At 38.6% G+C, this 14,207-nt stretch overlaps 1 protein-coding gene and 1 long non-coding RNA gene across 2 annotated transcripts; both read left to right on the forward strand.

Moving 5' to 3' along the window:
• Nucleotides 1–364: 364 nt before the first annotated feature.
• LOC108990930 lies at nucleotides 365–2,792 on the forward strand. Its single transcript, XR_004802059.1, has 2 exons — nucleotides 365–690; nucleotides 2,536–2,792. It is a non-coding gene; the product is annotated as an uncharacterized LOC108990930 (long non-coding RNA).
• Nucleotides 2,793–9,839: 7,047 nt separating this feature from the next.
• Nucleotides 9,840–10,472, forward strand: LOC108992614 (Werner Syndrome-like exonuclease). Its single transcript, XM_018967214.2, has one exon. It carries the CDS (start codon nucleotides 9,840–9,842, stop codon nucleotides 10,470–10,472), a length of 633 nt encoding a protein of 210 aa, XP_018822759.1.
• The last annotated feature ends 3,735 nt before the right edge of the window (nucleotides 10,473–14,207 follow it).

Consider the following 14,207-nt stretch of genomic DNA (forward strand, 5'->3'; position numbering starts at 1 on the left):
TTCTTCAAGTTAAATATTTTGAGATAAATATTTTTATGATTTTATGATTTTATTTTAAGATGGGTGTATTTTATTTTTATGTGGGTTATTAAAATAATTCAAGGGTATGATTTTAGGACCTTACAATATTTGTTTTCCTTAAGCCCTCTAATTTTCATTCATTCAAGAAATGGCCCAAGCTCTCTCTACCATTGGATAGGTAGTTAAGGGAAATATCTCCCCACATTTAATCTGCACCGTCCATCACCCTAGCTTATGGGACAAGCTTTGACTAAAAGCAAATAAGTGCCTTTCTCCCCTTGAATCCATTGGCTTCTAAGGCAAGGAACAAGTCCCTTCCTTTCTCTTGAACCGGCGGCTTCTAAGGCAAGGAAATAAAGAAAACTTCTCAAGCCTCACCCGTGCCTCTACCACCCGATTCTCTCCCATTTCCATTCTCCTTCCAATCTTAAGCCAAGCACCCATTATTCCTTCTTCTCAAGAGGAAAATAGCAAGGAAAGAGTACCTTAACCTTTCTCCTTTGTGTATTTTGAACCTAGCCATGGTTTAATCAAGTGGGTTTTCCTTTTATTGTTGTTGATGTTTCGATTTTGGATTTCCAGCCAAGGGTTCGTGTGCTCTATAGTTCCCTAAGTCGAACCCACCTCTCCTCTTCTCCATTTTTGTGTTCTGGGAAGGATTCACCAGAGGTAAAAATCCTAGCTTGACCCATTCGGTTTTAGTTTAATTTTGGAGGCCCATTGAGTTGTTTTAGCTTGTATCTTAATTTTAGTTATTATCTATGTTGTTAATAAATGTGAATGCTCTGTTTTTGGTCTAAACCAAGTGTGTTGAAGCAGTTTTTGCTATGTATTTTCCTATCACTCGTAAATGGTATTTTTGCTATTTAACTTGGTTAGTCATAAGTGATGATAGTTGATCTCTTGATATGTATATATATATATATATATATATATATATGTTGGTGCTGTGTGTTTTGTGCTAAGGTCTGGTTGGTGACTTGTTATTAGGATGCTAGAGGAACGGTTTAAAGATTTGGCTTGGTTCCTTGTAATTTTATAGCTTGCTTCTAAAATGTATTAAATGAGTAATCGATATCCTTGGGTGTTTTAAGTTTTCAAGTTCATTTAATGGGTTTAACCTAGCTGTTTCATGCTATGTTTAACCAAATAATCATATTTTAACAAACTTTTCTTTGATTCCAATGTCACTAGATTTATAGTATGAGTTGGTATTAGAAGTAGATGATTAGTTGTGCATATTATACTATTGTGTGTGAACTGTCCAGCAAGCCTAATCCCATGTGTATACCCTGTTTTGATTACAAGTGAGCATTTTCTAATAAGGACAACTAGCTACTCTAAAGGGCATGTCTTTCTAAATTGATTAGCTTGTCCGAGATGCCCAATCTGTCCTAAGCCCATTTCTTAAGCAAATTTCCAGATTTGAGCCCTTATCTCCATTAATTTCAAAGTAAGCCTAAATCCAATAAACTTTGTTAAGCCCATGAGTCCTCAACTACCTTTCCATATAAAATACCCATGTGGCCTTTCACGGATAGCTAACATGCTTTATTATTAATTATGTGATTCTTGTAAAGGTTAGATGAGAGGTTAGTTAAGTAGGATAATGCTAAGTGTAGAAGGGGTGTTAGGTTAATGTTACGGCTTTCTCGTTTAAAGGGAGGCCTAAAGGATATTGAATGAGTATTAACCTGCTTATTATTTATTGGAATAGGACTTATTGTGCAGTCGAAAGTGTTGGGTGCATCGAGGTAAGTAGCTATGACCTTGCTCCTTACACAAAGTTCTCTTATGAAAGATTGTCTCTCTCTTTCCAAATGTTCTTCTAAAGAAAGAGTTAATGTATATATTATGTACAAGCCTTTCTTGATAGCCCCTGTTAAGCATCCTATCGATTATAATTATGTGCATGTGTATAAGGTAATACATGCATGTAGGTTCTAATTCATGAGATTTTCATACAGGTTCTCTCAAATAACTAACGCCTTACTTATATGTAGCATGACATGAAATGCTCTTTTTCGAAAAAACGCATATGCATTTGGACTAAGGAAAGATAATGAAAATGTTTGACTGCAAAGAAAGGAAAGAAATGAAATGAAGGTTAAGGTATGAAAGTACATAACGGCCATATGAATGGCAGATTGCAATGCCGGGTAATTAGTACTGGTAGTGTACCCAGTGCTGCCCCCTGACTGAAAAGATTCCCAACCTGTGGCCACGGGCAGAATCTAGGTCCAAAAGACCGCTAACCCCAACACATGGGGCGTAATAGTGTGTACTAGTCAAAGAAAGTGAAACATGAAAGTATAGTTATTTCTTAAAATGTTTATGCATGAAGGTATGACTTATTCCTTAAACTGTTTATGCATGAAAGCATCGTCAAGAATTAGCAAATGTTTGTGTTTGAATATTTTCAAAAGAAAAGATTATGTGATTAGTAAGTTAACAACATGGTGTACTACTTGCTGAGTATTAGACTCACTTTGTGTTTATGTTTTAAACATCCAGGTATTGATAGAGAGTTTGTGGAGCCGGGCACTACCGAGGAGGGAGGGGCCGATGCTTAGTGTTCCCCTATTGGTTCAACCCTTTTGATGATGATGGTTTATGGTTTTATGTTTTAAGATGGGTCCCATGTTGGGACGTTTTGTTGAATTAACTTTAAGACAATGTATCTTTTGGGTATGATATAATTTCTATTGTGGGGAGATGGTAACAGTGTAACTTCTATGGTGGGGTGATGGTAATCCCCCCATACGTTGACTTAACACCTTTTTGTATGTATTGTAGGGACTGAGCCCCTTCTTATTTAGAACTAGTTATGAATGAGTGATGGACTTTGAGAGTCCTTTATGGAAAATGTTGAACAAAATGTCTATTAGGTGTTCCCCTTTTATTAAAATAGAAGCTCAAAATACATGCGTGATATGTTCACGCTTATCCCATATCACTTTAGTAAAAAAATAAAAAAATAAAAAAACTTATATATACAGATATAATAAGGAAAGAACAAGTAAAGGGTCACGGCCTCGTCCGAGGTTAGGGTGGGAAATTATGACCTCCAACCCAAATCAGAGTTGGAAGTTGTTGAGACAGACTCGAAGCCCGGCCCTAATGCCATATATTTTATTTGGGTTATGCTACTCAACATCTCATACTACACATTATTTTTATTCTATTTTTTTATTTTATTCTTGCAAAACTAATTAATCAGTTGTTCTACTCATTATCCATGCACCACATACTTGTTAGTTATTATGAGACAAAAGAAAAAAAATTAAAAGAGATGGGGTGTTTGGTTTATGGAATGATAAGCAGAATTATTCATTTTATTTTAGACACTGAAATAAAAATGCCCTACGTAAGCTTTTTCATATAGTTTTCGGAAAGCTCAACCATTCACCATAACTCCCCATATGCCAACTCCTTTTCTTAAAATTTGAAAACCTAGTTTCCATCTTTCTTTCCTTGAATTCTCTTTCACTCTGCCTTTGGCTATCTTCGTTTCCCTCCTTGGATTGTAGTGTTTGGTGTTACGATAAACTTGGTTTTAACTTTTTTATTATATAAAGGTAGGGGTAAGAAGAAAGGTGGTGAGAAAAAATAGGAAGAAAATCAAATGGAGGTGACAAAGAGGATCAACTAGACATCCCTCCTGGACTTCAAATCAAAGATGCCCATGTTTAGTGGAAGTTAGGACTAAGTAAAGTGAATATTTATCAACCCAGTTTCCGTGGAATGTTCCATGCATTTTTCTTTGCGAGATAAGAAACTCAATTTTTATTCCCTAGCTAGCTCATGTTTAGTTAGGAAGATTTGGTCTAATGGATTTATAATGGGCAAAATATAAAAGCGACAAAGACAAGATTTATAATGGGAAAAATAAGTGTGTGCAGTAGTGATGAAGGCTTTCAAATCCAACTCTTGGGATGGTTCAATCAACAAAAATTTCATAACTATGATTGCAAAAGTTTCCATGTGTAGAAGATCAAGAAGATATTGCGGCTGAAAATCAGGAAGTTTTAAACCATCTACCAGCTGCCAATATCAATGTTACAAATAAGGGATGACGAAACCAGCCATGATCCTACTGTTTGATTTTCGTAACTGACGTTTGAATTTAAATGTATTGCTGAAAGTTAGCACTTGATTGTAAATACGTCTTTCTATTTATACTCTATGTAATCCACCGATATCAATTAATCAAATATACAAGTATTCAAATTATATTACTCTGTTTTCTTTCATGGTATCAGACTGACCAGCAAGACAAACGTCAAAAAAAAAACCATGACTTCCTCTCCCTCATCTTCAATCAGCTTTCCCACCCCAACCTCCCATCCACCCTCTGTTATTTCCATAAGTAACGCTGTTACCGTCAAGCTCACTGCTGAGAATTATCTTTTCTGGAAAGCACAACTTATTCCTTACTTCCATGGCCAAGTGGAACCGTACATGTTCCTCCCAAAATAGTTTTTATCACCCAACCTAAAAACGGCCCCATCACTGAAATAATCAACTCTGCCTACACTCACTAGGTCCGACAAGATAACATCGTCCTTAGCACCATCATGTCGTCTCTCCCTGAAGGTGTTCTTGCCTAGGTGGTCAACTATAGCACTTGCCATACTGTTTGGCATGCTCTTGAGGAAAATGTTTCTTCGCGATCTCGTGCCAAAACTGTGCAAATTTGCACACAACTGGCAACTGCTACCAAAGGCAGTAAAACTGCTACTGAATATTTTTTGTTTACTAAGAAACTAACCGATGAGTTAGCTATTGCAGGCCAGCCCATGACATGCGAAGATGTTATTACATATGTTCTTGCAGGGCCATGAATATGACAGTTTTGTGGCCTCTATTTCTGCTTGAACTGATATAGTATCTCTTGAAGAGATATACTCTCTACTTCTCACAACAGAGGCACGCATCTCTCAGCATTAGCTTGCCTCACCTATTCAGCAAGCATCCATCAACGTGGCACAAAAGCAATTTAAGTCCTTCACAAATAGAGGATGTAGTGGCTATCGTAGCAGAGGACGGGGTTAATGTTGTGGTTCTAACGCTAATACACAGACCAATGATCAGAACACTCTGGTTTGTCAAATGTGTAATACACCAGGCCATTCAGCTCGAAAATGTTACCATCGCTTTGATCTCTCTTATCAGGACTCCTTTAAATCTGACAACAAACGAGTCATGGTTGCTTCAATTGGTGCAAATTGGGACACCGAATGGCCCCCGGACTCAGGCGCCACTCATCATGTTACAAATAATCTCAGAAACCTGAACCTCAAATCTGAAGATTACGATGGTTCAGATCATGTTCAAGTAGGAAATGGTAAGGTTTGCACATTACAAAAATCGGTTCCTCTCAACTCTCTACTCCAAATTCTTCCTTTCTTCTTCATAACGTTCTTCTAGTTCCTGAAATTCAAAAGAACTTATTATCTGTGCAACAATTTTGTGTTGATAATCATGTATATTTTGAATTTCACAACAAATATTTTCTTGAGAAGGAATACTCGGGCAAGGTCCATCATCAAGGCCAGCTCAGTAATGGACTCTATCAATTCAACTCCACTTCTCGTCACCCTCATACTTTCTCCACTGTCTGTGTCTTCACTCGCGAATGGCATCGTCATCTCAGACATGCATCTCAACCCGTTCTCAACAAAGTCCTCTTCAATAATAAAATTTCGGCTAGCACCAATAAAAGGTTGTCTATTTGCTCCGAATGTCAAATGGCTGAAAGGCACGATTTACCCTTCCAATCTTCTTCGCATATTTCTCGCCATCCATTAGACCTACCTCTGTGGCTTCCACCACAGGTGCTAAATATTATGTTAGTTTCCTTGGTGATTATTCAAAATTTTTGTGGATGTTTCCCATCAAATTGAAATCTGACGTTGAACAAATTTTTCTTCAATTCCAAGCCTACGTTGAAAAACATTTTGGGAGGAAAATTAAATCAATTCGATCCGATTGGGGTGGTGAATACCACCGATTACATACCTATTTTCAACATCATGGAATAAATCATCGGGTGGCATGTCCTTGCACCCACCAACAAAATAGATCAATTGAACGTAAACATCGACATATTGTCGAAGTTGGTCTAAGTTTATTGGCTCACTCAAAACTTTCTTTCATCTATTAGGAAGATGCTTTCCACACAACAACATACATCATAAATCGTCTTCCAACACCTGTCCTCCAAAATAAATCTCCCTTTGAATTAATGTATCATCGTGTGCCTAATTACTCATTCATGCATGTATTTGGTTGTGCTTGTTGGCCAAATATGAGACCCTACAACAAAAATAAACACAATTTTCGGTCTCAAACATGCATCTTCCTCAACTACAGTTTGGGCCATCATGGATACAAATGTTTTGATCCCTCCACAGGTAAAACATACATTTCATGGCACGTAATTTTTGACGAAACTCTTTTCCCAACTTTCCAGCGAGTCGAGCCCGAGAAACTTCCCACTCCGGCCGTGTCTTTTCCATCCATCATCACTATCTCTTCTCTGCCGAACAGCACTCCTATGCAACCTGGTTCATTTCTTGCAAGAACACAATCTGCACATAGCTCTTCTTCTTTTGCAAGAATAGGGGACGTGACCTTGCCCAATTTCTCTCCCGGTAGTAATGCTCCTTTGGACCAAGCAATTACTCAAGATTGTTTTACATCTGAGCATGCTGTTAATAGTCATCCTATGGTCACGAGATCCAAAAACAATATTCGCCAACCACGGAAGCATGCAGATGACTATATCCGTTACCCACTTCCGAAAGCATTGATCACAGAAACAATCACTGAGGTTCACGAACCAACCTCCTTTACGACAACCATCAAACATAGCTACTGGCGTGAAGCTATGAATAAAGAATTTGATGCACTTCTCCAAAATGGTACGTGGTCCCTTGTACACCCCTATCTTGCGCTAATATCCTTGGATGTCAATGGGTATATCGAATCAAACAGAAAGCTGATGGAACCATTGAGTGCTACAAAGCTTGTTTGGTTGCCAAAGGCTTTAATCAACAGGAAGAGATTGATTTCACGGAAACTTTTAGTCCAGTTGTGAAGCATGCAACCATTCGGCTAGTTTTATCTATTGTCGTCACTTATGAGTGGCCTATCATTCTCTTGATGTACAAAATGCATTTTTGCATGGAGATTTACAAGAAGCAGTGTTCATGACTCAACCTCAAGGTTATATTCACTCACAATATCCGCATCATGTATGCAAACTCCATAAGTCATTATATGGCTTGCGCCAAGCCCCAAGAGCTTGCTTTTCAAAGCTCTCTAATAAACTCAAGGCACTCAATTTCTGTGAATGCAAGGCTGATAACTCTCTGTTTGTACTGAAGACCACCAACGGGTGCTTTACATTTTAATATATGTTGATGATATATTAATTATAGGGTCCAGTTCTCATGCTATCAATCGAATCATTCAAAGTCTAAAAGCTTCATTTGTTGTCAAAGAATTGGGCAATTTGAACTTTTTCCTTGGAGTAGAAGCGGTTCGAAGCGCTAAAGGACTCTATCTCACTCAAAGAAAATATATTGTTGATTTATTAAAGAGAAGTAAAATGGACAAAACTAAGCCGTGTACTACCCCAATGGCTTCTAATTGTCATTTGGTTGCTAATGATGGATCACCATGCACTGATGTTAGCCTCTACCAAAGTATTGTAGACAGCATGCAAAACTTGGCATTTACATGGCTAGATTTGGCTTTCGCAGTTCACAAAGTCAGTAAGTTCATGCACAAGCCAATGGACTCTTATTGGCAAGCCGATAAGAGAATATTGTTGTACTTGAAGCACACAGTTTCAACTGGTCTTCCCATCACCAAAGCTAATAACTTGAGAATTCAAGCATACTCCAACTCTAATTGGGTTGCTGATCGAGATGACTGAAGATCAGTTGGTGCATATTGTATTTTTCAAGGACCAAATCTAATCTCATGGAGCTGTAAACAACAACAAATCGTGGCCTGAAGTAGCACTGAGACTGAATATAAATCACTTGCAAACACAGTTGTCGAAATAATATGGATCCGTTCCGTCTTGTCTGAGTTACGGCTCCCTATTTGTCAAACTCCTGTGCTTTGGTATGATAATATTGGAGCAACGTATCTCTCATCCAATCCGATATTTCATGCACGAACAAAATACATTGAAATTGATTTTCACTTTGTTAGAGATGAAGTATCCAACAAGCAGCTAGCAGTGCAATTTATTTCCATCTACGATCAACTAGTTGATGCCTTGACAAAACCATTGCCACCTATCAAATTCAACGATGTGCAATTCAATCTTAACGTCCGTGATCTTCCCTTCAGATTGAGGGGGTTTGTAGAAGATCAAGTAGATATTGTGGCTGAAAATTAGGAAGTTTTAAGCCATCTACCAGCTGTTGATATCAACGCTACAAATAAGGGATGAGGAAGCCGGCCATGATCCTGCTGTTTGATTTCCGTAACTGACATTCGAATTTAAATGTACTGCTGAAAGTTAGCACTTGATTGTAAGTATGTCTTTCTATTTATACTCTCTGTAATCCACCGATATCAATTAATCAAATATACAAGTATTCAAATTATATTACTCTATTTTCTTTCACTAAGCCTTCTAAAGTAACCGAGTTCAGGCCTATTAGTCTTTGTAATGTCCACTACAAGATTATAGCTAAGGTGTTGGCTAATTGACTTACATGCATTCTGCCATCTTTCATCTCCCCAACTCAAAGTGTCTTCATTCCTGGGCAATTAATTACAGATAATTTCATAGTGGCTTATGAACTCATGCACACAATGAAGAATAGGATGAAAGGAAAGAGTGGATATTTGGCTTTAAAGCTTAACATGAGTAAATCTTATGATAGAGTTAAATAGTCATTCTTGGAAGCTGTTACGATAAAAATGTGTTTCGATAGAAGATGGATTGAATGGATTATGAGGTGTGTATCAACAGTGTCATACTCACTTCTTATTAATGGAAGCCCTCAACAGAATTTCATTCCTTCTAGAGGCATTAAGCAGGGTGATCCACTATCACCCAACTTATTCATTTTATGTTATGAGGCCCTAAGTTCAATCTTGAATCATTTTATGTCCTAGTTTCCACGGAATGTTCCATGCATTTTTCTTTGTGAGATAAGAAACTCAGATTTAATTCCCTAGCTAGCTAGCTCATGTACTTTCGTTAGGAAGATTTTTTCCAATGGATTTATAATGGGAAAACTATAAAAGAGACAAAGACAAAGTGAGTGATCTGAACTGTTCCACACTTTAGGGTTATAGGAAGAAAAGAACGTATCGGGCAATTAAGATTTATACGGTGCTGCTGATCTTTTCTTTAAGAAAGTTATGAAATGTTGAGTGGTGTGAATCTCTAATTGGGTGGTGTAAAAGTCGGACTCTTTGTATAACCATCATCTATCATGGATAGACATATACAGATAGTGGTTCATGTCTGCCTAATCTGCTATCTGTGTCGGGGTTATCTTTACGAATTCTCTACATTTTTTAATAACTTTAAGTACATTGAATAAAAGCCACATCTTTGAAAAAAACAGTGTACGATTGAATTCACAGAAGTTAAAAAGCCTCGAGTAAAACATATTCCAATGAAGAAGCCTCAAGCAATCCATATTCTAGGAAGCAACTCTTTTTTGAGTGAGAGTGAAGTCGATTTCAACTCTATAAATATACCCATTTGTTCTGTATATTTTTCAGACCAAACCTTTACGGAAGAATCTCATATTCATTTCACCAATTAGCAAATAGTAATGTTTACATCTAATTACAGCAATTCTACCATAACTTTCAATCCCATCACCTCCAAATACTCGATCAACTTTGCCGGGAAAACCATAGAAACAACCGTCACAGACAAAGCTAGCATCGTAGATGAATGGGTTCGGGAAATGCTTTCAATATGTGGCGGAAAAGCCGTGGTTGTGGGCTTAGACGTTGAGTGGAGGCCGCATCCGATACGTTCGATGAGCAACAAGTCGGCGACGCTTCAACTGTGCATAGACCAAAAGTGCCTGATCATTCAACTATTCTACCTGGACTACATCCCACAATCCATAAAGAGCTTTCTGATGGACTCGAACTTCACTTTTGTGGGGATTGAGGTAGCGGATGACATAGCGAAGCTCCAGAACGAGTATGGACTTGGGTGTAGCAAACACGCGGATATCAAGGAGATGGCAAAGAGACAATGGCCAGGACGGTTTAGAAGGCCTGGGCTGAAGGACCTGGCTTTGGAAGTTGTGGGTCTTTATATGAAGAAGCCCATGCATGTGACCAAGAGTAACTGGGAGGCACGGCTGCTCACCGAAAGTCAAGTTGAATACGCATGCATCGATGCCTATGCCTCTTACAGGATTGGCCACAAGCTTCTCCATGAGATCTGACCTTCCTTTCAGCCTTCCGACCTTCCTTACATCACAATTTCTCGTTACACAGTCGGTTTTTAAATGTCTCTGGTTGTTCACTTGCGCGTTAAAAATTATATTGTGCTTTCTTAAACGAGGACCTACTACTACTCACGGCCTTGCAAGGCTAAAACTTGGGGAAACCTCGATCTGTTTAATTTGTATTTATTATATGTGTGTGTGTATATGTGTGTGTTAGTCGGGGTGTTTTCCTTCCTATTTACTTAATAAGATGTTGTCTTGGTCGTGCTTTAAGTTTTTTCAGAACTACGTAGAGAAGGGATCTGTCAGTTTGTGTGACCTAAGCCCAAGGGTATAGATAAATCGAATTCCAACGAGTTTTGCGCATTTGGAACCGTGGGAAATCAATTGTAATAGTGGTACAAGAAGTAACAAATAAGCCCACAAAAAAAAAAAAAAAAAAGTAATAAATGAAACGAGAGAATATCAAGGGTCCACCCAACCTGTTGCCTTACCATGTTAATTGTTAGGGGAAGGGCGAAGTTTAGTCTTATTTGGCTCAAGCTAAAGCCAGCAAAGTCCGTAAAGAAGATAGAAGGCAGCACTCGCACTGACTCCTCTGAATTTTCCTCTCGCGAGACTCGCTCATACCTTTTCGACAGACAAGACACTTATATACTATTAGCGTTTAGATAGTAAGGTATTCTCAAATATTTTATAATATTTTATGAATAATAAAAAAAGTGACGGTAGAATATTAAATAATAATAAAAAAATAGATAAAAAATAATAAATAAATAATAAATAATAATAATATATTTTAAAAATATTTGAAGTATTGTCAATATTCAATAAAAGTATTAGTATTGACTTAATCAAATATCAATGAAGCAAAAAATATGGCATTGGATTAGCTAAAGTCATCCAAGTGAGGCTATTGAGTTACAGTAAATTAAAAGCAAAAGTTATACTTGATGAGGCCGTATTCACCAATCGAAGGCATGTTTTATTACAAAATATTCTGCAAAAGGAGGAATCTTTTTCCCTCTTGAATGGCAAGACTATGGTAAGTAATTTATCTAGATGTCAGTTATTAATATGTTGAAAATTTTAAAAAAAAAATTAACAAAATGAGTGCAGTAAGTAAAGCGTAAGTAAAACTTTAATTCCACGTAACAACTCTCGTTTCTTTCTTCTCTCATTTTCTCTCCCTTTCTTTCGAGCCTACTCCATTTCTCTCCCTTTCTCTCGTAAAGCTTAGCCCGACACTCCATTTTTCTCTATTTTTCCTTTTCTTTTCTTATTTTCTTCTCCATTGTGTGATTTCATCTCTCTCGGCTTGGCTCAAGAACCAAACGGCAGTTAGGACAATCGGTCTGCACCGAGAATCAACATTGAAGGTGTCCCTACGATGTTCAGAAAGGATCTTCGATTTTTACCCTAGTGTGCCTCTCTGAGGCTCTCTATTTTGATTTCGATATATACTAGGGTAAAAATTTATTCATTTCTCTTTTATCTTACTTCATTGTGTGCTGATTTTTGTTATTGAGGATTATTAAGTGGTTTGCGATGAGTTTGAGCTCCCTGCAGGTCTCTCTCTCTCTCTCTCTCTCTCTCTCTCTCTCTCTCACACACACACACTCGGTTTCAATCCCACGCAACCTAGCATTGCTGTAGCTAGCCCACACTGATGGCATCACAAGCTTCCCTCGCCAGCCTCCTCCATTTCCCCTCACCCGAGCCTTCCTCTTTCTCCTTTCTCCCTGAGTAGCACCTCACTCTCACGGGTTCTTCGTATCTTGGCCCAGAACCACCACCTCCAACCGTGCACCACTGCCCATGAGCATGCTAGACCTCCACCCCTTGGCCATAACTTCCTCCACTAGCCACCGCCTAGCCCAGTTGAGCCTCCCTCTCCCTTTCTCCAGTCCGCCGTGCTCCACCATGCCCCACCGCAGCAACATTGTCCTCCACTCACCATCACCCCAGATCCACCATTCCCTTCGCGAGAAACCCATTGGTAGTCCTCTGTCGCATGGATTCCCCATTGCTACCTTGCACCGCTGCATCTTCGCCACTGCATCGTCGCTTTTGGCGCCTCCTTGGTGAGTCAAATCTACCTTGCATTGCATTTAATCTTCATTTTAAGTTTGTATGAAAATCTAATAGTTTAGTGCTCATCCAGGTCGCGACATGCGCACTTGTCCAATCACAAGAGACCGTAGACCGGCGCGTGTTCGATTATCCAGAAATTGCCTGCCACATTGTAAGTAATCTTCTGATGCGACCACCTTGAGACGAGAATAATATTTTTACACTAACGCTTTTCTGCAATCTAGTTGGTTGAGCTGGGTCTTGGGCCCAGTGGAGTGTTGGAAAATTAAACTGTAGTTGAGATTGGTTTGGGCCTTGGGCCATAAACGGAGGATGGGAAAACGCAGTTGTGATTATGAATTATGAATAGTGAAACTGGATGATTGAGATTGTTGTTGTTGTATGTGTCTATTAAGTGATTAGTTATGTCATCCAATATACTGCTTATCATGCATCTATGCATTTTATGTTAACGTTATCCGACCTGTTTATATAACTATGATGTGTTCTACCATGTGGCATGACTTGAAAACTGGGTTTTCGTGTCTTGGTAATATTTTGGTAGGTGCGTGTGTATCACGACCCGAAGCCAAGATGAGGGATTATCTCGTTGGAGCTCCTCTTTTCATTCAGGAGCGAGATAAACTGATGTGATGTCCCTTGATTTGTCGTCAAACGACAACGGGCTTGGACGAGACGGTAATGCTCTCGTGCCGACTCCGTGGCCCCTCGCTGGCAGGGCTAAATGATGCTTGGTCACGTACGCATCAGGCGCAGAGCTATGCATCGCTCATTACAAAATCACATGCCTGGACATTACCCGTGGTATGACGAAGAGAGTCAGGGTGTGCGGATGGTCCATGGGGGAGACAATGGTGCATGCATAATAAAATAAAATGTTAATATTTGGGCCAATGGGGTTTTTGGCATTAGAGTTGTGTTTAAATGTGTCTTTTTGGGAAAATGGGTGGATTTGTTCTTGTATGTTTTACTGTATGGTTATGGACATGTTGGTTGTGTTAATATGTTTTAATCTCTTGGATGTTGTTTGGTTGTTTACTTGCTGAGATTTCATAATCTCACTGTGGTGTTTCCACCTACTGTTCCGTCCAATGGAACTGTAGTATTTGATGCAGAGGGAAAGTTTGAGCTAGAAGGACCGGCTTTGCTGGAAGAGCGATTGTTGGAGCTTATTTCTCCCATTTTTGTCGTAGGATTTATTATCGCTTTATTTATGTTTTTAGTTGGATGATTGTATGAACCTCTTGGAGGATATAATTTTTGGGTTGTAAGGTTTAAATCTTTCTGGTACTTTGTTTTGACTACCTTTAATTTTCCGCCACGATTATTTGTGTTGCACATACTAAGCACATGGTGATGGGGTGCGTGATCCGTATAGTCATCAACCCAGTGTCACGACTTCCACCAAATCACACTTGGGGGTCGAGGGCGCCACATATAGCAATGAATTAAATTCGTTGCAAAAACATGTATCCTCACAATCAATTAATATTTCATTACCAACGAAATTAAATTGTTGCAATCCCGCATTAGCAACGATATGATTTTGTTGGTATTCTCATTTGCAATGGTATTATTTCCTTGCAAAAACATGTTAGCAACGATTTCATTTTCCTTGCAAATAGAATATCATAATTA

Source organism: Juglans regia, chromosome 7, assembly GCF_001411555.2.
Source record: "Juglans regia cultivar Chandler chromosome 7, Walnut 2.0, whole genome shotgun sequence".
Taxonomy (NCBI): Eukaryota; Viridiplantae; Streptophyta; class Magnoliopsida; order Fagales; family Juglandaceae; genus Juglans; species Juglans regia.

Excerpts from the sequence above, each read along its gene's own strand:
- LOC108992614 (XM_018967214.2), top strand. The coding sequence starts at position 9,840 with ATGTTTACATCTAATTACAGCAATTCTACCATAACTTTCAATCCCATC.